Source organism: Esox lucius, chromosome 1, assembly GCF_011004845.1.
Source record: "Esox lucius isolate fEsoLuc1 chromosome 1, fEsoLuc1.pri, whole genome shotgun sequence".
Taxonomy (NCBI): Eukaryota; Metazoa; Chordata; class Actinopteri; order Esociformes; family Esocidae; genus Esox; species Esox lucius.
Genome location: NC_047569.1, coordinates 18,297,471 through 18,324,346, shown reverse-complemented (window position 1 = coordinate 18,324,346; position 26,876 = coordinate 18,297,471). Strand labels below are relative to the sequence as shown.

General features: G+C 40.6%; 1 protein-coding gene across 2 annotated transcripts; it reads left to right on the top strand.

Moving 5' to 3' along the window:
* Positions 1 to 107: 107 nt before the first annotated feature.
* mmp13b (matrix metallopeptidase 13b) lies at positions 108 to 15,186 on the top strand. Of its 2 annotated transcripts, none has more exons than XM_010893270.3 (11): positions 108 to 190; positions 10,927 to 11,174; positions 11,340 to 11,488; positions 11,673 to 11,798; positions 12,419 to 12,574; positions 12,689 to 12,809; positions 12,889 to 13,022; positions 13,184 to 13,343; positions 14,629 to 14,732; positions 14,850 to 14,920; positions 15,051 to 15,186. In XM_010893270.3, exons 2-11 carry the CDS (start codon positions 11,002 to 11,004, stop codon positions 15,081 to 15,083), a joined length of 1,227 nt encoding a protein of 408 aa, XP_010891572.1. In that variant the 5' UTR covers positions 108 to 190; positions 10,927 to 11,001; the 3' UTR covers positions 15,084 to 15,186. The 2 variants fall into 2 exon arrangements, with proteins under 2 accessions (XP_010891572.1, XP_010891571.1); XM_010893269.2 differs by lacking the exon at positions 108 to 190 and adding an exon at positions 9,876 to 9,988.
* The last annotated feature ends 11,690 nt before the right edge of the window (positions 15,187 to 26,876 follow it).

Here is a 26,876-nt window from a genome sequence, read left to right as displayed (position 1 = left end):
CCACAGAGGGCTGACAAAAATCTACATGAATTTATATGTTGCCTTTTTTTACTGATGCTACAAAGCACAGCTCAGAAACATCCGTTTTAGCCTAATTGTAGCCTTAATTTGCCATGGCACCAAGCAGGCTACTGCAGGCTTTCTGGCAGGAGTCTCAAACCCAACCACAGATGGAACAATTCAGTTGTGGGTAAGTTAGGATAGTCTATGAAAATGTAAAACTGCTTGCTAAACATATTAAGGCCAAGTGTTTTGTAAAACCACTTTGTGACAACTGCTGATGTAAAAAGGGCTCAATAAATACATTTGATTGATTGAAGAATATCATGTACCAGTTTCATGGGCTGAGTACCTTTAAATGCGGAGAACCTGCCTACAAATACATCCATTCAAACAATCCTGTCCCAAACAATGGCTCAGGAAATTGAAGGATAAGAGATGTTGAAATTCTACTACTAATTCTTCTAATTCTACTAATTTAATGTTTGTAGCAACTTACAGTTAGTGAAGTTGAGACGTCACAGTCATGTGGCATAAATTAATGTTCGAATAGGCTTACAAACATATGGGTGATTACTAACAGGTCTAATAATGTTTGTAATTTATAGAGCACCTATCGCAACACTAATGCTATTACATTTCATCAAGATCGAATTTATGTTGATTCAAATGCATTTAAGAAAAACCTCCCGTGTTTTTACAACAAGTCAATATTTTGTCTGGCCTCCACTAGAGAACAAACCTGAGGCATTTTGCTTTGGTTAACCGCCATTCATTTTTGATGGGGATGCACTGACATATTGGCACAGTGCTGTAGTCGTACAACAGACTCCAGTGGAGCGAGTCAAGTTCAAATAAGAAAACACTGCTTTCAACGTTGTGATGTTGTTCCCATCCTCCCCTCTAGCTCCAGAAGAACAAAATGATAAGAACTCATGAGGAAAAAAGTTGAATTAAAGAAGGATGTGTTTTCAGTTCCCAAAGTTATCCAGAAAGGCAAACATAAGCCAAAATATCAGTGCATTCCTGCTGTACTTGTTCTAAACCTTTTCCAAGGGATCCCACACAGCTTAGGGTTTGCGTTAGGGTTAGGCTCCGAGGTCAGTGTGATACTTTAATTAGGGTTAGGGTTGGGGTTAGGTTAGGGTTAGGGGTTAGGGTTAGGCTCCGAGGCTCTGATACTGTAAATGTTCCATCCGCAGACATCAACTCCATGTAGGCCTTACGAGTCATGGGGTTCGGGTCATTTTAGTGCTGAAAGATTTTCTTGTGAGACTTTTTCTTATGGTGCCATTTGTGTTTCGACATCGGCCAGTTTCTCTAAATGTCTTTACAACATTTCTTCTAACAACCTCCCATATTGGGCTGAATGTGCAATATGTTGTTTATACTGTATATGTGTAATTTCTAAGAAAAATCACCACTGCACCTCAGTTAACCAGTTCCAACTTTGAAAGTGAGTGGTTTTGATGACAAGGGGCACAAATCTGCAAACATATGACATAGTAAACCATTTTCAAAGACCCTTTTTGTCTGCATTTCAATAACCACCATTTATTTGAACATGGAACAGGTCCAATAATAATACAAATAACAATACTGTAATTTTTTTACAATTTCATTCTGAATCTACAAATTAAAAATACTTATGTGGAACTACAAAATACAATGTCAAAGTATTTAAAATCCCAACTTTGATCCTGAAGGTATGACAGTTAAAGACAACTATCCTTCACCATTCACAGAAAGTTCTATGAAGGTGGTATGTAAAGTTAACATGTCAACCACACTCTTACCAGGTTCTTAGAAACATATAGATCTCAAAACATTATACCTTGTCTGGGTGATGTCACTACTGAGCAGAGCTCTACTGCCTTCCTCAGATGCGTGTCTACCTATACCTATGCTGTCTCCAGCCTCACACAGAAATGTCAAATGAGAGAGAAATCCAGAAGAAGCTGTTATAGTGTCTCGCAAAAAAATAAGACTGCTACCTTGTTCTGGCAGTGTTGAAAAACAGTTGCAGGTATAAAGCACAGACAGCTATCAAATGGTTTAGAGGAAAGTCATGTTTGGAAATTAGAATTCAGGAGGTGGAGATAAAAAAAGACCATATAAGGCTGAGAGATGCAGATGAAGGACCCAGGAGTCTGGTTGAGTAAAGGCAATACAAAAAGAGTAGAGGATAACAAGATAATTGAAAGTTCAGTCTAAATGGCTGAACATATTGTTAAGGAGATTGAGTAAAGCTGATTAGGAACAAGTAATAGTCTACTAGAAGCCTGTGTTCAAGGCCACTTGGATAATACTAACAACAGGTGTTGTAGGTGGCTGTTCAAGGCAACTTGATCATGACTAGAAGCTGGTGCTACTGTTCATGCTGAGCGTTTCAGCCTATTAGCAGCTGACTGGCACCAGTCTGGTGCATATTGAGTGGCTAGCGAGCTGCCTTCAAGGTAACTATGTGTTGTGCCCCATTAACATCTGGCTTGACACCACATATTGTACGGCAGGGGTATTCGACTCTTACCATGTGGACTGCAGGTTTTCTGTTCTACTTCATCCTTGATTGCACCCACCTGGTGTTCCAGGTCTACATTTGTCCCTGATTAGAAGGTTGCAGTGAGAAAACCAAGTGGAACTGGCTTTGAGTTCCAGAGCTGAATTTGAGAGTTGTATGAAATGGATGCAGGTTTGTTATATTTGCATTCAAGAGGACAGACACTAACATACTAGATGGCCGGCCCAACCAAGCCATGGCCTATGGCCCCCTGAAGGCTAGGGCAAGCCCTGAATGAAGGAAAGATTGGTCTGTTAAATTCACACAGTCATTATTTGTTTATCTATTGCCAGCTCACTTTGTGCAAAGGCACAGTATGTGTTGTGTACTTTTGTGTGTTTGAGATAATATTTGTGAATGTGCGGAAGCATGGAAATTTAAAAACAAAAATCCCCCAGTCAACTTCCCCTCAGTATGATTCAGCTCAGCTGCTCAGTTGCCAAACTGTATGAACCCCATTTATAGTTAACCTGGTCATACTCATTTAAATATATCTTCTGTTACAGTCTAAGACATAAAGGTTAATTTACATTTTCCACAAAATTCACAAATACCAACACTAGACAATCTCAGTATCTCACGTTGAATTGTGTGTAAGACATGCTTTTAAATCCATTAATTGTCAGACATGTCGAGTTTAATAATGCAATTTCACTTCTGACAGTACCTGAGGTACCACACATATTAGCATCACCTGATATTACATCGATCACACTCGTCAATCTATCTCACATAGTGCCAACTTAAGTTTACACACACACACATATCCATCGCCTGATGGTCAGTGTGTGGAGCTATGCTTGGGGTTCATTGCTAATTTGCTGCCTCCATTACAGGCTTTTCATGCTATAACTGATTTTGCTTGTCTAACACCTTCCCATCACTTAGTCATTACGGTCTGGGGGAACTGCTATTGATACATACCTGTATCTAGTAATGTTATCTTAATGATAGTTGCTTGGTCTGGCAATGAGAAACACCTATAAAGAGCAGAGTCGCCTGTTATTTGTGGAAATACCTTTTATGGCTATCCGGGTTCAGGAATTCCATTGTCACAGCAGCAACTGACAACCACACGATGTGTGATTTATACTCACACACAGAGGCAGCAGACAAAGTGACAAGACATGCCTTGACCTACCCCGGGTACATTCATAGGCAACTGGTTCATGTCAACAGAAAGAACAGCAACAAAATTGTTATTTTTATTTCTCGAAGATTACTTCCTATAATTTATTATCTATGAATATAGCATCTTCCTAAATTGCATATAATTTGTGTTAGGATTTTATTTCATTTTCATTGTTCCCTGCCTTGCTGCTTCAGACTGCATTCTGTCGATTGGAGTTCGCAGTAGTAGGCCATAGGCTAAGTGTGAATGTGGGGCTAATGTGGGGCACAATGTGCTAAGCGTGTATGTGGGGCTAATGTGGGGCACAATGTGCTAAGCGTGAATGTGGGGCTAATGTGGGGCACAATGTGCTAAGCGTGAATGTGGGGCACAATGTTAGTGTGATCAATGTAGATCACACAAATTTGATGCCAAGTGGGGCTGACAGCCGGAAGCCCCACTACAGTGTAATTTCGTATTTCAGACCTGATTCGCTGTCTGTCTCTCTGGCGCCATCAATAGTCGGCATGAAGAGCGAGGAGCGTAGATTGTCTTAGCTAGCTTGTTAGCTTCACAAACACCAGATAACAGAGAAAATGAATAAAGTGTATTTCATACTCGAGCACCGGAGAAACTTGAAGTAAAGCGACTTGGTGCCCATCAGACACAGAATATTGTCATCACTCAAACTGCTGGTAAAAGTAACCGTGGTTTAACGTGGAGTGGTTTTTGTAGAAAAAGTGGCTAACGGTTAGCATGCAAAATAATGCACTCTTCTGTTTTCCATGTCTGCTATTTGGTGGAGATGGTACTTTGTCGAGGACGGGTTACAAAGATTTGAAACATCTCTCTGAGAGGATTGCAAAACATGAGAGCAGTAGGAGTCATCTGGACAATGCTGTGAAATTGGGCTCTCTTGGAAGGGTAAATATCGCAGCCCAAGTTGACAGTGCATACAGGCGCTCCATTGAGCAGCATAACAAACAGGTGGAGGAAAACATGTACGTTCTCAGTCGGGTCATAACATGTATTAAACTGGGTGGAAAATGTGAAACCGCACTGCAGGGGCACGACAAGTCGGTGGACGGGGGGAGTCGGTGGACACTATGTGTGAGGGCAATTCGAGACTTCAGAGGCACTATGATGCTCAGCCCATCTTCAAAGGGACAACTAGCACTGTACAAAACGAACTGTTAGACTTAATGTATGAAGTGTACAGGGAGGAGATAGCCAAGCAAGTGGACGAGACATAATTTTTTGCCATAAAGGCAGATGAGACAAATTTTGGCTCCTGTAAATCACAAATGGTGGTTGTGGTGCGATACATGTTGCCTGACAATACAGTGACAGAGAGGTTTTTGGAGTTTGTGGAAGTCAAAGATAAAACTGGACTCGGCCTCTCTAATATCATCAAGGGTGTGCTGGAACCACTGAAGCTGGGAGAAAAGCTGATCGCTCAGACTTATGATGGTGCGGCTGTAATGAGTGGAAACGTCAGAGGGGTACAGACGCTACTGAAAGAGACATACCCACATGCCCACAAGCCCAGTTTGTTCACTGCTATGCTCACCAGCTGAACCTGACCTTGCAGCAACTTTGTTCAACAAGGAAGAGCATTCTGAAGGTGTCTTTTACCACATTTTTCTCTGGCGTTCCAAAACGTGTTGCGGCACTTGCCGAGGCAACACAGAGACGCATTCCAAGGCCACCTGCTGTATGATGGAACCTTAAAAGTAGAACTGTCTATGCAGTTTGGGAAAGCAGCGCTGCACTGCTCCTGTGTATGGAGGACATACGCACACAACCAGGATGGGATGAAGCCACCATAAGTGAGGCATATAGCTTGTCAAAAAAAATTACATTGTAATAAAAATAAATCTTCCACCATACACAGAGAACCAGAAGTTGATGTTTTATACAACACTATGCAAAAGCGGAGCATTGATGCATGTGGGAAGAGCAGTGCACTTTGTTTCAAGGAGAAGGTCCAGAATATGCAGAAGCAAACTGCTGAATGGGCTGCCATGGTTCAAGATGGAACAGACAAACCAGGCCGACGAGTAACCAACACAGCGCCGGTGATGAAGGAGGCATGCGACACAGTCATCTCCCAGGTGGAGCAGAGGTTTTCACAAAGTGACCACCTGATCGAGAGTGCTTCGGGAATATGGGGTCCTGGGTCCTTTGCTAAGGGCTGTCAGGTCCCTGTACGACCGAAGCAGGAGCTTGGTCTGCATTGCCGGCAGTAAGTCAGACTTGTTCCCAGTGCATGTTGGACTCCGGCAGGGCTGCCCTGTGTCGCTGGTTCTGTTCGTAATTTTTATGGACAGAATTTCTAGGCACAGGGGCCGCAGGGTGTCAGGTTTGGGGACCACACAATTTAGTCTCTGCTCTTTGCGGATGATGTTGTCGTGTTGGCCCCTTCAAACCAGGACCTTCAGCATGCACTGGGACGGTTTGCAGCCGAGTGTGAAGCGGTGGGGATGAAAATCAGTACCTCCAAATCCGAGGCCATGGTCCTCAGTCGGAAAAGGGTGGCTTGCCCACTTCAGGTTGGTGGAGAGTGCCTGCCTCAAGTGGAGGAGTTTAAGTATCTAGGGGTCTTGTTCACGAGTGAGGGAAGGATGGAACGGGAGATTGACAGACGGATCGATGCAGCTTCTGCAGTAATGCAGTCGATGTATCGGTCTGTCGTGGTGAAGAAAGAGCTGAGCCGCAAGGCGAAGCTCTCGATTTACCGGTCAATCTATGTTCCTACTCTCACCTATGGTCATGAGCTTTGGGTCATGACCGAAAGGACAAGATCCCGGATACAGGCAGCCGAAATGAGCTTTCTCCGCAGGGTGGCTGGGCAATCCCTTAGAGATAGGGTGAGAAGCTCGGTCACCCGGGAGGAGCTCAGAGTAGAGCCGCTGCTCCTCCACATCGAGAGGGGTCAGCTGAGGTGGCTTGGGCATCTGTTTCGGATGCCTCCGGAACGCCTTCCTGGGAAGGTGTTCTGGTCCCGTCCCACCGGGAGGAGACCCCGGGGAAGACCTAGGACACGCTGGAGGGACTATGTCTCCCAGCTGGCCTGGGAATGCCTCAGTGTACCCACGGAAGAGCTAGAGGAAGGGTCTGGGGAGAGGGAAGTCTGGGCATCCCTGCTTAGACTGCTGCCCCCGCGACCCGGCCCCGGATAAGCGGAAGATGATGGGTGGATGGATGGACCACCTGATCACTGCCAAGCTGGTTGACAGCTCACTCTTCCCACAATTTGTCCTGTCATTCTCTACAGTCTGAGGTGACCACTCTGTACCGCCACACAGCTTCACACTCAGTGTAAGACGGCCCTGTCCCTGTTAAGATCCATCCATGAGAACAACCTAGAGGAGGCTTTTGCTGAGACTGTCACTCTGCTGAAAATTATAATAACAACACCTATGACGACAACTGAGTGAGAGAGGAACTTTCACACCTTGAAGAGGTCATCGAAAAGTCATCGAAAAGTTTGCCCAGAGGAAGAACCGCCGTGCCACCTTTCTCTTCAAATGAGCCCTCAGCCTTGATCAGTGAAAGCATATTTTATCATCTTGCCTTTGTGGTGCTGGTCCGTGCAATTGGTCATATTTTTGTGCTGGATCGATTGATGTAGATGGTGACGAGTGTCAGTGTGTCCATGCTTATCTATTAAGCTTGTTGTCATAGAATGGATCTGTATCCTTAAAAATGTGTCTTTTTCCGCTTCGTTGTGGCCTTCAGTTTTGTTGAGCTCATTGCTGTTCGTGTATGGCCCTTTAGGCACATTGGTTCTGAGCTTGGTTGCAAAAAAAAGTTTCTACAATTTTTTTCCAAGACACTATCCTGTTATAATGAGATAAACTTTGAGTTGCAGCACCAAAAAATAAGTTTGTTTTTATTTCAATTATTCAATTATTACAATTCTCTGATTAACTGATATGCAAAGCATCTCATGCATCTGCCTTTATTTTCAGAAAGTGGATGGTTGTATTTCTTTCATTTCTTTTATGTGTTGTTTTGATGTAGGCTGTATGTTGAAACGAAAAAAACACAAATTCTAAAGCATCCTGTAGATTTATCAGCTGTATAGAACATTGTTTGAATTCGCTGTAACAGCAAAGATTACTTTGCAAGGCCTGGTCAAAGTAGACTAAATATACTGTGTGATTGTTGAAAAGAGCAGCATAACTCAGCAACTCATAGAACCTATATGTTAAATGTTAGATGTTACTGCCGACACATGATAAAAAATGTAAGGATGCATATATACAATCATATATATACAACCATCCACTTACAATGATGTTTATATTCCTTTCGTAGCAGTACAGACGTTGTCAAGTGTTTCTCAGCAGTGGGTAGTGTCATGGACTTCTTCGCACTCCTACAATAAAACTCTCTGAAACATTTTCTATTTAAACACCACAATGTATGGTTTTTAAATCACTCCTTTCGTAGCAGTACAGACGTTGTCAAGTGTTTCTCAGCAGTGGGTAGTGTCATGGACTTCTTTGCACTCCTACAATAAAACTCTCTGAAACATTTTCTATTTAAACACCACAATGTATGGTTTTTAAATCACTCCTTTCATTTAGTGCATCTTTGACTCTGCCTTTTTCATCCAAAGCATTAAAATGGATGCATTGTTAAATGAAAGCATACTGGAAAGCGGTGATGGGCTGTTCCGATCTTTTTGACACTCACTGCATTGGAACAATGTTCAGAGTAGTGATGCTCTGCTTGGTCCACAAATTTGATAGTGTTCTGATCTTTTTGACACTTGAGGCATCGGAAACAATGTTCTGAAACACTTTTGGTCACGTGGTCTAAAAATATATTGTCACATCATATTTAAACAAGACCTGTGTAGGTTCAGTGTTATATATACCAACAACTTTTAATGTATGGAGAGAACCACAGAGAGACATTTGTGAGAATTAACGTTGAGATCTTTTTTTTATGGTTAGCCTAGTTATTAGTAACTCTTTCAAAGTGTTTGTGGCAAAATGTCGGTTTCCACAGTTCTCCGATGCCTATGTGCAATGCATTCAAACATCGATCACTACTAGAAACCTTATTTAGCACTTGAAGTAGAAAGTTGTTCAACAATCCTAAGTTAGTGCACAGCGTCGTTAACTAATCAACCCTACACAAGATTGAGTCCTGATAACATTTTCTAAAACATTTTCAATGGAAACACCACTGTTTTGTTGTTAAATGTGAACAACATTTAGCGCATCTTTTTACATTTAGTGCATCTTTATCACCTTATTCATCTAACATATTACAATGGAAGCATGGTTAAATAAAATTCTACCTGGAAATGCAAGAGAAATGTAGGATACGAACCCCAAATTCTGATATCTCATATTTTAAATGCAAGATCAACCTGATGAACAACAATGAAATAATCTTTCATTGCCTTTTTGACCAGCTGACACTGATACAAGTCCAGATGACACTGATACAAGTTCAGATGACCCTGAAAAAAAGTCTAGCTTACTTTGAACCAAGTCCAGCTGACACATGCACAAGTCCAGCTGAGTCTGACATAAGTTTAACTGACTCTGTCAGATGTCCAGCTGACTTCAACGGAAGTACTTCATATGGACATCGTACTGTCATCCTCTGTCTTGCTTAGAATAACACAGAAGAATATCTCAGTCATTGCTGTCTCAAGCATAATATTAATGTAAATTGACAACTGATTATCCTCTAGACTGACAATTTCTGAGTGTGTCCACCTTTCAAATGCTCTGTTTGAGAAATTACTTTGAGGTAGGCTATTTTATGTTTTTTTTTTCTTTAAGCTATGGCAACAAATTTCTTGGGTGAAAGTAAACCAAATATTTACTTAAAACTGAGATTTGTTGTAGGCAGTTACATTAAAGAATAATAAAAAGAGTAGAACTAGAAAATCTAGTTCCAAGAACTGTTAGTTGACTTGTCATGTTTACAATGAGTAAGAAAAAACAGCCATTACCATATGGCAAAAACAATTTTGGGCAAGTTCAAAGCATTGCTAACCCACAAAAACAAAAACAGTTTTTTGGACCTACTAGCAGTTTTAGGCCGTCTGTGAGGAAAAAGTTGCAGTCTTTGAAAAGGAAGTGGCTTGGTACTTTTACATGAATCACAGACACACCAGAAAAACACTATAAATACAGTGGATCCCAGTCAGATACTGGACAAGACACATCCAAATCAAGACTCAAGACATGGAAGTCACAGGTTGGCTGTTGCTAGTGATGGTGTCTCACTCATTTGCCTTGCCTTTGTTATCGCAAAAGGAGAAGGATAAGAGGCTCTTAGCTGAGGTAAGTCACATTTCTCAGAGATATCCTTTTATTGGTCAATGTCTGTTTGCTTCACTGAATATTGATATTTGTATTACATTAATTGTAATGTGTAATGTGTATTTTTAAAATATGGATACATTATCTCATTTATAGTACTGAATAAGCGATGTTGACACCCGTCAAATTGAAGCTTAGGTTGCATTTAATTTTTTAATATGTTTTCAAGGCTTTTATTGACAGTAGGAAATAGAGAGAAACAGGTGAAGTGGATACACAGAAATAAAGGGTGGAGATGGGTATTTATCTGGTCTCGGGAGGGCGAATCATGTTTTGCTAAGCTACTGTATAATAGTAGGTTACAGCATCTGCACATTAATGCACTCTTTCAGTGACCGACAGGTGGACGTTTTGCCACAGTTTTGTTCTTTAAACTAAACAGTTCAGCGAGTGTCTGACAAAATAATTTGGCCGTCCTGAATGTTGATGTTTTGAATGTAGTCAGCTTACTCTGGCACCGCTTGCAGTCACCCCACAGTCTTCTGTTCACTCATCTTGGGATGGATGTCAGAAAAATACATTTAGCAAACCTGCCACTGAATGATATCAAATAAAATAAATTGGGGTTCCTCAAATGTGTATTTCACTGTCGAAAAAAATAATTCTGCCCTTAGATTTATGATAATCCATAAAGATTGAGGGCTTAAGCGAAATGGCGAGCAATATCACTGTGACATAGCTCTAACAGTAGTCAACCCCACTTTCCCTGAGTGAGACAGATGCAAACTTATACCAGCAGCCCAAAAATGACTTGCATAGATTTATGAACTTTTACACATTCTCATTATTTGCCATTATTCCCCACCAATGAAAACGTTTTCGATGAACATTTTTTCCACTGGACTATGCTCAAGCATAGATACATATGTTATTATTGCTCTTTTTGCTTTTCTCTTCAGAAATATCTCAGAAGGTACTACAACCTTGACTTGGCTGGACTTCGGGGAAACCAGAACCAGAGGTCGTCAGACGCAATGGAGACACAGATCAGGGAGATGCAGTCATTCTTCAAGCTCCAGGTGACGGGGCATCTGGATGCTGATACCCTGGAGGTGATGAGCATGGCCAGGTGTGGTGTCCCTGATGTGGGGGAATATAACCTCTTCCCCCGAAACCTCAAATGGTTAAAAAACGATGTGACTTTCAGGTGAGATTTGTTGTTTTTTAAACCCTCTGGGTACAGTGCTTTACATCCTGTAATACACTGAATATGTATGGGATTGGTTTAACAATGTATATGTTATCCCTATACATTAAAGTAAAACTGTCTCTCATGAATGGATGTTCCCTCTCCCTTGCATTTTCTTTCCAGAATAGTGAATTATACTCCTGATTTGAAGAAGTCTGATGTAGACAGAGCTATACATAGAGCGCTGAACATCTGGGCTGGTGTCACTCCTTTGACCTTTAAGAAACTACATGAAGGCATTGCTGACATTATGATAGCCTTTGGGAGAAAAGGTTTCCCTATTTCTTTTTTCTTGCATACAGTTTATAATGTTTTTTTAGGAAGATTACGAAGAACATGTGTAGAAATATCTTGACTCATCTGATATTAGAGCTATTTTTGTTTTGTATTCATGATCATGGATTTACTGAACGCATCCTGAGACATTAGTTTCCCTATTTTTTTCCTGATTTTTAGAACATGGAGACTTCAACCCGTTTGATGGCCCTGATGGTCTGCTAGCCCATGCCTATCCACCTGGCCAGGGCATCGGAGGAGACACTCATTTTGATGAAGATGAACATTGGTCAAAAGACTCAGACGGTAAATATTAGGAACATTTAGTGAACACAAAAAAATGTAAGACAGTGACACATTGTTTTTTGTCTCTGCGTTACAGAATGTAGGATTTCAAATGATACCAATACTATGGGTTTGTCAGACATTCACCTTTAATTTGAGGGTATTTTTGTCCATATTTGTTCAGACATTTAGAAATATCCGCAGGTTTCTACATGGTCCCTCCATTCTATGGTATGTCAGACAGACCAAAATTCCGTACAATAAAGTGGTAATGTTTAACACAAATCTGTGAGAGTTTGACGTCTTTCTTGCGCATGAAGAGATTATGCAAACAAACAGAACAACCTAATAAGAAAAAGCCATGAAGCTAATAAAGAAGTCACTACAGTTGATGGACTGCCTAGACATGTAGACAACAAGCTGCCATTTCGTAATAGTAAATCCAAAATGGATAAAAATGCTCTGAAATGATGACAGTCTGTACTAAACCCATAGCTATTGTATAGTTTCAAATCCAGAGCAGAATAAAGAGATTAAAAAAAAATCCAAATACTTCTGAAGTTTACCTTTTTGTGGAAAGTCAGTGAAAATGTATGAAATGTATTCACTGATTGTAAATTGTCACCTTGCTTCCCCTGTAGCATACAATCTATTTTTGGTGGCCACTCATGAGTTTGGCCATGCCCTTGGTTTGGCCCATTCAACTGATCCTGGTGCTCTGATGTATCCCATCTACACATATGGCGAGGGTTATCCCCTGTCTGAGGATGATATTGCCGGCATTCAAGCTCTTTATGGTAGGTATTCTATACGTTAACCCACATAGGGATGGTTACTATAATATCATATTATTTATCTGTCTCCAATATTGTCATGTTGTCAAGCTATCCTTCTGTGGTCCAATCCTATAGGTCCAAACCCTGACCACAAGAAAGTCAAGCCAAAGCCTGATGCTCCAGATAAATGTGACCCCATGCTTAGTTTTGATGCTGTTACTGAGCTCAGAGGGGAAACAATAATATTCAAAGACAGGTATAGCTTTCTGAAAAAGGGCACATTGGACGAAGTCTATATGTTTTGGTTTAATATACTTAACTGTATTTGATGCTAGGTTCTACTGGCGTCTTCATCCCCAGTTTGCAGAGCCTGAACAAAACTTAATCAAATCCACCTGGCCCTCCCTCCCCAACAAAGTTGATGCCGCCTATGAGAACCCTGAGAAAGACCTGATCTTCATCTTCAGCGGTGAGTTGCTGGCAACACTTATCTCAAATAGTCCTCTAAATATCCAGTTGCAGTATAGAAATGCTATTTTCCTTGTACACCCTAGACATCTAATGGTGGTTGCCATAACGAATCTAAAGATGTGTAGAATCTTTATGTTTACACATTTTCCCATCATCCAGGTATCAGAATGTGGGCCCTGAACAGTTATAACCTGGTGGAGGGCTACCCGAAATACATCCACAAACTGGGCCTCCCCAAGAGCGTGCGGAACGTGGATGCGGCTGTGTACATCCCAGACACTGGAAAGACCTTGCTGTTCACTGAGGAGGATTACTGGAGGTATTAGGGGACTGGATTCATAGCTGATGATGTTTAGAGTTTACATTTACGGACAGGTTGAGTTGCCACACCCTAGTTCAATGCCAAAATCTAAATAGTTTCAATGCCTAAAAAGGCAAAAGCATTTTGGTGCTTTATACAGTATTTTGAATATTACAATGTTATGGTTCGTTAAGGTTTGATTGATTCCACCCTTTAAAGGAAATATGTGTTCCAAAACCACGAGCTGTGGATTTAGATAGATGCCACATTAGAAAAATCTACGAAAATCTATTAATTCATCCACTTTGTTTATTTTATTATTTTGTTTATTAAAAGCCTGCCCACTAGGTTTAAACATGTGACAAATGTGCAGTAAAAAAGTTCAGAAGAGAATGTTTTTATTTCTCATTCTAATTTGTTGGATATTTGTTAACAACTCTGCATGGAGGCCAGTTCTAGTGACCTGGTGCTATAGGTGTAAGAGTTTTCATTTATATTTCTTATCATTGACAAATCAAACAGAAAATACAGGAACAAACAATCATGACCCAAATAAATTAGATTCAAATATGTGAGTCATTCTAGCTTGTTCCAACAAAAATGTGTGTCCTCCTGCCTAAGCTGAATTACTCATCCTCACTCATGGGTTTTTCCCCGCCCATCCCAGAAAATATTCCCTAAAATAAAAATAACAAAACAACGTTATCAAGCCAATACTTAGAGGGGCATGGTTCAACCTCGCATAAAAAAAACACCTAGGGAAAAAAGACTACATTTGTAGCATACTGTCTGAGGTAGCTCCATTAAGTCAATGATGAATCTAAAATCTCACCAAAATGCAAGCCGGTGGTATTCAATTGCAGTACAAGTGCAATAGAAAAATGTAAAAGAAATGATAGGTATGTGTAAATGGAAGTGTAAAGTTAATAAAATAAGGGTTTACAAATACCACTTTCCATTTCCGACAGCTGGCATGGCGCCAGCCAGGCTGAGACATCCATAGTTTCCAGTTGTCATCCCAACATATACAGCAAACAAAGGCGGATGAGTTATAGACCATTGGGATGGGGGCTAAGCATGTAGTCAAATTTTAAGGCAACATCTTTTTGAAATTTGCAATGTTTATCAGTTTGAGGATAAATAAGCAAAATTAATTACTATCATAGGCATGGGGTATCTTTGTTTAGTCTCTATCACTGACATATCTGTCAAAGTTATGTTAAACAATTATGTTTAACTGTCTATGGTCAATTTTACATATATTTACATTTTAGTTCTTACATTAATTCTGTCTTATTCACAGTTATGATGAGAAGAATAGCACAATGGACAGTGGTTTCCCAAGATCCATTGAGATGGATTTCCCCGGAATGGCAGAGGAGGTGGATGCTGCTGTATATCAATATGGTATTTCAAAATCCATTACATTTCTCTATATAATTGTTTGTATGTAGTTTCTGTTTCTTTTGCAATTATTATATAGTATATAGCTCTAAGTAACAAAGGCACCCTTTCTCCTTGCAGGATATTTGCATTTCTTCCATGAACATACAAAATTTGAATACAGCTACAATGCAAGAAAGGTCATTCAGATTGTGAGGACAAATTCTTTTCTCTACTGCTGATCCATTGGTTGAAAACTCTCTTTATTTGGTCAGATATGTAGCCAATGTAATTTGTGCTGGACACCTGCTTATAATGCTACTTTTCTATCTTGTCTTAAAGGATACAGGAAGGTTGCATCTAAAATACTTGTAGACTAAAGACTTCAGGTGGAATATTTATTGTGCAACTAAATTGTGTTTATTTGTTGTATTTCAAATAAAATTACAGGCTATTGTTTTATAATAAGAGTAATTCAATTATGCTACTTAAAGTTGTGTGTGTGATAAGATGTTCATGTTAAGCTGGGAAAGTGAATATTATAGCTTAACATTTCAAATGTTTGGGTTTAGGAGATTAGTTATTTACTTCAACATAATAAATAACACTCAATAATAGTGAACCTTTATATTTGTGTACAGGGCTATAGTAATTATGTTGGTAAGACTATGGCATACACATTACTGAAGAAGACATAGTCTTCTTATCATATTTCTATAAGTCGTCAGTAAAAAAAGAACTGGTGCAAAATCCTTCCCATTCTCACTGTAACAAATAGGGCAATTTTTGGCAGTACAACTTAGGGCCACAAAAAGACTAGTGTGTCGCCACATTCCACTTACCGAGAATCCAGCTACAATGGTCAAAATACAACAAAATCTGTATTCTTTATCATCATTACTGTTACAGGAATTTCTTGCTAGCTGAATTGGCATATCTCTGACCTTCTTCTGTATGCAGCTGCTTGCTTTTACATCCTTGCATTTTTTATTAGATAGACAAACAGCAGTTCTATGTTTACACCACAAGAGGGACCTACCTACATTGACACAGTTTCCTGTGAGCTCAGCTTGAAAGGTGGTCGTACTATAATGGGAAACTCTCAGTAACACGTGTAACTTATAAAATACATTGATTCTACACCAATAGGTCTGTGTGTGGAGATGCAGCCACAGAGCCACATACTAGAATTCTCAGCTCAGCTACGTCAACTATCAGTGTCCTAGTTTGTTATATCTTGATGATCAAAGAATCAGCAATACATTTTTAATTAACTGTATTCACGTTAACTGTCAGACCAAAAAAAACAGTGTAAAGACCTTAGATATTATGTGATTATTCAAATATGCAAAACACGTCACTACATATAATGTTCTGTTTTTTTTTATTCAGAACATTGAACAAAATTTTAAAAGCAGAAATTATGCCTAAGGTCTAGCACAGCAAATACTTCAATAGTTTAAGCAAATGTTGCAGAACAGAAATCCTCACAAATCTTGACAGGGAAAGAAATGTTGGGGTGGCAGTGTTGGAGAAATATATGTTATACCAGGATAAAAGTAAGTGTAGAGAGAGCCATGAATAATAGACTAGTAAACCCTTTGATCCACACAAAGCTTGGAAGCTGTAGACTGGTCCATGTTTCTGTGATACTTATTCTACTGGCACAGAACATGTTCAAAAACATAAAAAAATGTCTTTATGTAAATTAAGGTTTTTCACACTTTGAATACATATACTTCTTACAAAATAATGTTTATTACATGATGGATGATTTGTCTTATCCACTTTTAAATAGTTTTAAATCTAACGGAATGTTGAAAGTGCAAAAAATAAACTGTAATCCATAATTCCGTTTTCTTTTGTAACAGCCATTACAATATTCAGCTTTCTAGCTAAAACTCAGTGGAAATAATCAGGTAACGTGAATGTCTTACTTTTTATTTTTTCAATATCCTAATCACCTTTGAATAACTATTACAAGCTAAAGTTTGTAATGGCGGTATAAAGCAACCTCAAGTTAATAAAAGGTGACATTTTACCTTAAATAAAGCATGAACAAAAATAATAACTGATAAAGTTTCAGGCGCTAGATCTGTTCATTTCACTTTGGACTGGCACATGGACAAACAAAATGGAATTCAACGCACATGCACAGGGTTCGGTAAAACTTGTTATCCATATAAGACCAACCCCAATATTGCATTTCACCGTTTGTTTCAAATCTTGTGTTTACATACATGGTCACATGCAAAAAGAGCCTGCTTCCCTACCACAAGGCCACATGCAGAAAAGAGCCCACTTCCTTACCACATGATCAAAACTTAAATGTTGTCACGTCTCCCTCCTTGACTGCCTCCTCCCCTGGTCCGGGGAGGTTCCGAACAGTTTTCTAGACGCCACTGTTCCCCTGGTGTCGCCACCGGGTTCCCAACACCTCACAATACCGTTTGTCTTGTACGCCCCACAGACTGTCCTGTCACCGACGACACACCTGATCCTTATTCACCATCATTACCAAGCGTATATCAGTTCCCAATGCTGCCGTAGTCCTTGAGAGTTATTGATGTTACCTGTGTTTTGGTCCATGTCTTTTACATATTGAAAGCTTGTTCAGGTGTTCCGGGACTATATCAGCATTTATTTTTTTATATCTAATTTGTAGATATTATTCTACTGTTTGAAATCGCATTTAGCGATTGTTCGGCGCATACATTAAAAAGACCAAACTCTCATTATCGTGCGCCTGGCTCCTTCCTCATCCACACCATGTCACAGATACACCTTAATTTGCTTACAGTAAGGATTGTCCTAGGTGTAATGTGATTCTGAATGTAAAGTGATTTCTCAATGCAAAAATTGACATTATCACTGCATCAATACAATAGGGGTGACTAACGTCATGCTTTCTAAGCCCTTTACATCCCAGCCTGGACAGTAGCCCAATGGTAAGACAAAACATTTGGAAGTCTCAGTCCTCCCACCGATTTCAATTTACTGGTGATTTTGACCTATTCTGAGAATATCTTAATTGGGGGATGTTCTAAACTGAAGAGGTCCTCCTAATTCCATAGGCTTCAATTTATGGTGTAGCTAGAAGATTTACCAAGGATATGACTCAGTATGATTATGAATATGCTATGAGTCAATCCATTTCGTAAGACACATTATGGGGGTACACACATGCATAACTGACGTTACTATATAATATTAATGAACAGGGCCTATTGTATTCCTGGTGATATAATCACTGTTCGGGTAAAAGTTCCTTCAACTTTTGTTGCCAATTCCAAAAGTAGATGATCGTCAGGAATGTCACTGCTTTCCTCTCAACTTCAGCTTGTACATGGTTACAGACATGAGAGGAAGTAAAATTTGAGCTGTCTCGGTCAGCAAATGGCTGGGAATCCCCTACTGATCCACCATTGTGTGTTGACTTGTGCTGGCCATTTCCTCCCTAAAATAGGCAGTCAAGATTCAGCAATCTGCCCACCATTCCTGGCTTCTTTATCTAATCTCATATTTCCTGATTTTGTCAAAAAGCTGAAGCATACTTGGGTGCACACTTCGTCTTGTATGTGTGCATGGGAGGCGCCTCTAACCACCTACGTTGGCTACTTGGGTCCTTAGCGTTGTGCCCCAGGGCCCTGTGGAGGGACCCACAGCTAGTCCCGCAGCGTGCTGTGATAGGCAGAGCCATCTCAGATGGTGGTCATGGCAGTTACTTTTCTCAGGGGGTGGGGAGCACTGTGACTTGGGTTGTGTGGTTTGTGAGGCAGAACATCCTGCAAATGAATCACTAGGAGCTCCTAGAAATCTTCCCATTGCAAAATCATTTCTGACCAAAAGTGTTAGACCAGCATGTACTGGTAGTGACTGAAATCAGGATTGTCATTGTGAGTGTTAACTGCCAAATGGGGCTTCCTGTCCCTGTCACTTTTGACCATGGCCCACAAAAATAATATGGGGCAGTGCACAATTTAAGTTGTTTTAGGTTGTTTCATGTTACCTATCAACTGTCTAGGGAACCTTTAGGAACTGTTCAACAAGACCTGTATACATATTTACACATCAAAAGAAAGAAATGTCAGCTGTATTTCTTGGGGGGAGATTTTGTATGTATTTTCACTATTGGACCTGATCCCACCCATATGGAAATGTAATATATGGCAATATATGTTTGCAACTTATATGTCTTTAATGAGCATATATCTTGCAAATAAATATTTGTTTTGACCAACACATATGTACATATTTGTACACATATGTCAAAATATACAAGAATTTACAATTGAAATATGCAATTAACATATATAATCATGTATATAAATATATATGTTAAGTATTTTAATGTATATGGCCATATATTAGTGTGGGCCCCACGCTGCGCTCCTATAACTCATTATTATTTTGAACCAAGAAGATGTGAGGCGCAGTATCCGTCTCCATGGTGACACGACCTGGAAACCTATGGGCTTGGCACCTGAAAGGTAGGAATCTACTTCCTTTGTATTTGGTGTGTTCATAAAATACCACAGGTTCCAAAATTCATGGCTAACACAGATTCCCCGTCCAAACAAAATAGTGATCAGAAAATGTGAATACGTTTCAGAAGACAAAAAATAAACTTTTTCAAACAGTAGCTACTTTAGAAACACCAATGTTGATCACATCCATATGGTGTTCTATTGCCTTTCAATTGCTAGTGAATAATTGCCATTTATTGAAAACCCCACAGGCAGGGTTTTCAATAAATGAGACTCAAATCAACTGGGTAAAATCTGTTTTAACTAGCTACACATGAATATACCTTGGTTTTATATCCCATTACAGTTGGCAAAAATACTACAAATTATGTGTGCTAATGAAATAACTAAAAATACTTTCTCAACATTCCAATAGAACTGATGGTTTTATGAAAGACACCACTGTTGTAGGCTACTAAATGTTCTACATATTGCTCAAATCAGTTACCAACAGTTACTAGCCATATCTGTAAAGCATTGGCTATACATTTTTCAGTAGATTACTAGCCACAGATTTCGACTGTTGATTCCCACAGGCATGGTTTTCAATAAGCAAGTCTCTAATCAACCAATGTTTTATGATGACAGTAACTAGCCATATGTAAAAAGAGTAGGCTACACAATTAACAGTATATTATTAGCCACAGATCCAGGTCCAGCCAATATCTAGCAACTTCGCACAGCCATTGAAGAGGAGTGGACCAAGATTCCACAGGCCACAATCAACAACCTGATCAACTCTATGCGAAGGAGATGTAATAGTGTGGGGTATTTGTTGTGCAAAAATAATTCCTTGTTCCCTCTGGCCAATTATGTGTGAAACCCATTTCACTGCTCTAGAAATCTTTCAAGCAAGTTACACACCACCTAAGGTCCCCCCAGGGTGAAATGCCCCTTTAAAGATGAATTTGTGGATTTATGGCCGCTGGTCGTAAAAGTGGTGCCACAAGTAGGGGTGTCGCGATATATCGTTATTGACGATAACCATCCATCCATCTTCTTCCGCTTATCCGGGGCCGGGTCGCGAGGACAGCAGTCTAAGCAGGGATGCCCAGACTTCCCTCTCCCCAGACACTTCCTCTAGCTCTTCCGAAACAGATGCCCAAGCCACCTCAGCTGACCCCTCTCGATGTGGAGGAGCAGCGGCTCTACTCTGAGCTCCTCCCGGGTGACCGAGCTTCTCACCCTATCTCTAAGGGATCGCCCAGCCACCCTGCGGAGAAAGCTCATTTCGGCCGCCTGTATCCGGGATCTTGTCCTTTCGGTCATGTCCCAAAGCTCATGACCATAGGTGAGAGTAGGAACATAGATTGACCCGTAAATCGAGAGCTTCGCCTTGCGGCTCAGCTCTTTCTTCACCACGACAGACCGATACATCGACTGCATTACTGCAGAAGCTGCACCGATCTGTCTGTCAATCTCCCGTTCCATCCTTCCCTCACTCGTGAACAAGACCCCTAGATACTTAAACTCCTCCACTTGAGGCAGGCACTCTCCACCAACCTGAAGTGGGCAAGCCAACCTTTTCCGACTGAGGACCATGGCCTCGGATTTGGAGGTGCTGATTCTCATCCCCACCGCTTCACACTCGGCTGCAAACCATCCCAGTGCATGCTGAAGGTCCTGGTTAGAAGGGGCCAACACAACAACATCATCTGCAAAGAGCAGAGATGAAATTGTGTGGTCCCCAAACCTGACACCCTCCGGCCCCTGGCTGCGCCTAGAAATTCTGTCCATAAAAATTACGAACAGAACCGGCGACAAAGGGCAGCCCTGCCGGAGTCCAACATGCACTGGGAACAAGTCTGACTTACTGCCGGCAATGCGGACCAAGCTCCTGCTTCGGTTGTACAGGGATCTGACAGCCCTTAGCAAAGGACACAGGACCCCATATTCCCGAAGCACCCTCTACAAGATGCCGTGAGGGACACAGTCGAATGCCTTCTCCAAATCCACAAAACACATGTGGATTGGTTGGGCAAACTCCCATGAACCCTCCAACACCCCGTAGAGGGTATAGAGCTGGTCCAGTGTTCCACGGCCCGGACGAAAACCACACTGTTCCTCCTGAATCCGAGGTTCTACTATCAGCCGTATTCTCCTCTCCAGAACCCTGGCATAGACTTTCCCGGGGAGGCTGAGAAGTGTGATCCCCCTATAGTTGGAACACACCCTCCGGTCCCCCTTCTTAAAAAGAGGGACCACCACCCCGGTCTGCCATCCCGGTCTGCCATCAACCAAGACAGCCCCACAACATCCAGAGACTTGAGGTACTCAGGGCGGATCTCATCCACCCCCGGTGCCTTGCCACCGAGGAGTTTCTTGACCACCTCTGTGAGTTCAGCCCGGGTGATGGACGAGTCCACCTCTGAGCCCTCATCCTCTGCTTCCTCAATGGAAGACGTGACAGCGGGATTGAGGAGATCCTCGAAGTACTCTTTCCACCGCCCGACGACATCCTCAGTTGAGGTCAACAGCTGCCCACCTCTACTGTAAACAGCATTGGTAGGGAGACTGTTTCTCTCTCCTGAGGCTCCGGATGGTTTGTCAGAATCTCTTCGAGGCCAGCCGATAGTCCTTCTCCATGGACTCATCGAACTCCTCCCAGGCCCGAGTTTTTGCTGCCACAACCACCTGGGCTGCAGCCCGCTTGGCCTGTCGGTACCCGTCAGCTGCCTCAGGAGTCCCACAAGCCAACCAGGCCTGATAGGACTCCTTCTTCAGCTTGACGGCATCCCTTACTTCCGGTGTCCACCACCGGGTTGGGGGATTGCCGCCTCGACAGGCACCGGAGACCTTACGGCCACAGCTCCGAGCGGCCGCTTCGACAATGGCGGTGGAGAACATGGTCCACTCGGACTCAATATCTCCAGCCTCCCTCGGGATCCAGTCGAAGCTCTGCCGGAGGTGGGAGTTAAAGATCTCTCTGACAGGAGACTCGGCCAGACGTTCCCAGCAGACCCTTACAGTACGCTTGGGCCTGCCGAGTCTGTCCAGCTTCCTCCCCCGCCATCGGATCCAACTCACCACCAGGTGGTGATCAGTTGACAGCTCCGCCCCTCTCTTCACCCGAGTGTCCAAGACATACGGCCGCAGGTCAGATGAGACGACAACAAAGTCGATCATCGACCTGCGGCCTAGGGTGTCCTTGACGATAACCGTGATATTTAAAAAATGAAATATTGATATCATGTTAATAATACACATATGATAATATCGTATTCACTAGGCGAAACTGAGGTAGTATTTTTCCAATAAACGTATTCATGTCACCTATAGACAAACGATGCATGTGCTTAAACAAGGAGACTGGACCTATGCACTGATGTTGAAATCAACTCATTAGCCCCAGTAGAATCCCTGGGAAAGATCCACAAAGTATTTTTTCAAAAACTCCTCTCGGTTATTCTATTGCTTATTCTTGTAAAGTCCTGACCTTTACACTAGTGTTTGAATTAACACCTTTTCGTAGCCTATTCACTAGGCAAAAATGTTTTGTAATTTCCAGAAAACTCTTCTCGATGTTAGGCCTTGTAGATCTTTTGTCTATCAGTTCATCTGGTTGCCTTTTCACTATCAATGAAATGTCATTGTTCTTTTTGTAAGCTTTTATTTTTGTATTGGTACAGTTATGGTTACAGACTCCCTCCACCTCCATACACTTGTATTTTGAGTGTTATTCATTTGTCAAAAAAGAGGGGAAAAAAAACATTAAACAAAGTTGAACATTAATTTGACTGAAAGCATTTGTATTTTTATTCTTTCGATAGATACTGCGATAATATCGTTACCGGGAATTATTTTGGCCACGATAATCGTTTAGTGAAAATCTGATATTGTGACAGCCCTAGCCACAAGTTATAAAAACCACTTGCTTTCAAACTTGGGATTTCATAACTGATGTTAGGTAATTATACTTAGATTATGCACATATAAACAACATTTTACACATCCATCCTGAGAAATGGTTTAAAAAACTGTTTGTTATTGGCGAAAGCCCCAGCCTGTATCTTTAATATCCTTAGGAGATGAGAGTATTTTCACAGTTACTGACCTGACTTTGTAGATCATATGATCAGTCTCAATGTTACGCAGATGTCTGGAAAGACGTTTTTATGGTTTGCTGACACACTAAAAAATTACAACAAACACAAACATTTGTATAAAAAATATAATATTTTTTAATAATTGTGGTGATGCTGTCATTAACCAAAAATCTGACAGTTTCAGTTTTTGAGTTCATAATTTTTTTCAGGAATTACAGGCATGTTGTCTTCTGATTTCCTTGTTAACTCCCTGATTGTTCCATCTGAGACAATTTATATTGTTGGCTGGTGGTATCCTTCTGTAGAGTCAACCCGAGTCTTGAGTCTTGGCACCTCTGATGGAAACCAGATGTGAGGGAATAAGAAAGAACAAAAGAGAGGGAATCTCGGGATATTTAAAATTTTCTTAGGAAAACTCACATATCAGATCACCATTACAGAGCGATGCAAACTTCAACACATTTCCTCCCAAACAGTACAGTTGGTGGGAATTAATGTTTTGGGAATGAGTAGAAAAGGTGCTACTGGCCTAGATTTTTTTCAAAGGGGAACAAGGAATTTATAAGCAACAAACCAATTCCAACAAATGGCATAACACACAGAACACTTTTTTGTATGTGGCATTGTCTTCATGCTGTTGTGTGTACAGTCAAAAAACATAAATTTCCTTCATGGGAAATATAATATAGTTTATATGAATTCAACAACTTAAAGATATTTACACTTTTTTTTATTAAACACAGCAAAGAGAAACAGCACATACAGTACTGTAAAGATTGGCAACCCTACACAATGGCCAGACCAAAATAAACAACAGAAAATAATCAGCAAGACATTAAATCTATGTTAATACAATGACAATAACAATCTAGTTATGAATACCTTTCATAATGTAATTATAACTTTTGTTTTTCTGAATGGTGGAAATATTACAAATGGCTCCTTTCATAAAAAAGTAAATAACATTTTAGGAGTAGTGATAATGTAGTGATTTCCTTCTTGGCTCATCAAACCATGTTAGTGCTCTTGGAAAAAAACATTCACAACGGTAACGTTACTTTGCAGTACATTGCAAAAATGTACTGCATTTGCATTGCTACACTACAGCTAGCAGCTGCACAGTAATGTAATAATTAAGATTAAGTCATTTGTTAACTTTAATAATCTAATTTAAAGTCTTACATATATATTGCATGACTTTAAATTAGATTATTGAAGTTGAGACTGCATAGAAGACCTTAGCATAGGGTGACTAGATGTCCTGGTTTGCCCGGGATTGTCCCGGTTTCAAGCTGGGTGTCCTGGATCATGACAAATATCTATAAAACACTAAAATACCTTGGTTTCCAACATTCACTACCAAATTGTCCTGGTTTTTACCACAATTAGTTCCCCACAATACTTTAATGTTTCCACATAGGAGTCAGAGCCAAACAAACAACTGCGTAGAACTGCGTGGCAATGCAACAGTTACCATCAAAGCTCAAAGCGTTCCCTGCTCCACCAACCAGAAGCACGCATGATGACCAACATGCATGCGTAAACGCATACTTGTGCGTGTGTATTAACATGTGGTTACACAAGGGTCCGGGTTTGGGAGTTTGAAAATGTGGTCACCCTACCTTAGCATCATGTTAACCCACGAACACAAAGGGTGTGTGCTGTGTTGCCTTGCAAGAAACAATATCAGTATAGCCTGTATTGAGTTAAAGAAAATGTTATTTCAAACTCAAGCTTTATATGAAGAAAAAATAAATAAATATATATATATATATATATATATATTCAACTGCAGCAATCCCCTAAGGCTATAGAAATCCTGCAGTTTTCATAAAAACATGGAGCAACAGTCTATGAGCTAAATGAATTAGCTGCTTCAGTCACTCTCTACTTTAGACGCTCTGTCCGTTTTAAGACCAGATGACATCTGTCTGACAGTTCAAGCAGGCGTGGAGAAGTTAATAAAGACACCCTGTTCCTGCATGCCTGAACAAATTACACACTTCAAAAGCTCCCTCCCTTTGTAGCAATTACATTTCAGAGCCAAACCACTGTGGGCCTCTCTCTCTGTCCGATTTCAATCAACCCAAATAACCAATAAGAATAATAACCGACCTTACTCTATAATAAAGTACTATACTCAGGAGGGAGGTGGAAGAAGTTGTGCAAAGAAACCAATCTATCATTTCCACAGTCTGTGTGACGGAGGAGTATTATTTGCAACTTGTTTCATCCCTCCCTCATTATACCTTCCCTTCTATTTTTTATTGTTCCCACCATGTTGTAGCTGTATTATTGTGAAACGCAGATCAAAAGAACGCATGCAAGGATAGTTTGTGGGTACACCTAAAAATATTGTGTCACAAATAGAAAGATTCAACACATTTGCTGCACGGCAAAAGAGTGGTTGGTCAGAAATTGTGGATTGTAGCTATTTATTTAGTGAATAAAAGCAATTTTCATTGATTCTCACTGAATCCATCATTCAGTGTGAACTCATAGCCAGGAATTTGTTCATGCTTGCATGTGTGTGTGGGTGTGTGCACATGCGTTTTTAGTGCGTTGAACCTGTCTCCAGAAGGTTTAAAGCAATAAACTTCTCCCATATATTATCTCAGGAGAGTTGAACTTTTGGCCCTGTAAACTGTTCAGTAGGTCAGAATGTAATGGCAAGCAAGATCACACCAAGATATTCACCTTCGCCCAGTTCCCCAGGAGGTCAGTGTACTCCTTCCTTACAGGTCACTAGAGGCCTACGGTGAACATGATGCCATCAACTGGGCTCACCGCTTGCAAAGGATCAGTCAAATCCTTCAGTCAAACTTTTTTTTCTGTTATTGACTTAACAATGTTGTATTTATTTGTATATACTCGGTTTATTGGTTTGAATCTACATATTTCTTTCCAAATCATGTTCTCATGAACAAGCTCAGAAACTAGAACATGGCAATATTCTCCAACAGGGTCTCTGTAGCTTGTCCTGGGCTCTTCCCGCCTTCTTTCCTAGATTCTTGCCACTCAGCTTCACTTGTTTAATTTAAATATTTGAAACACTAAAACTTTACAATTTATGGGGAAACTTTGAAAACTGATGTCCGACCACATAATCTCCTTATGATCTGAAACTTAGAGTGGAGAAAAGTGTTGCTAAAACTATATTCTCAAACCACATATAACTTTATAGCCTTCTGAGTAGATTAAGCCCTGGATTTCAAACAGATCAATAAATAGCAAAGAAAAGGATGAATCGTCTAATTTTTTTATATTTATATATACATTTCAATACCAATAATTCAAAACAATTTCAAATTCCAAATGTTACTCCCTAAAAAGCTTACAACATAATCGCATCTTAATTCACCACCCTGAATTGTTTTCATGCAATTCAACACTGTTTAGGTTCTTCGTAGCTGGCTTATCAGAGGAAGGTAGCTGTGATTGACGGCCCTCCACCCTTTGACTCCAATCAATCAATCAAATGTATTTATAAAGCCCTTTTTACAACAGCAGTTGTCACAAAGTGCTTTAACAAAACACCCAGCCTGAAACCCCAAGGTGCAAACAACAACAGTTTTGAATTAGGGAAAAACTCTTAT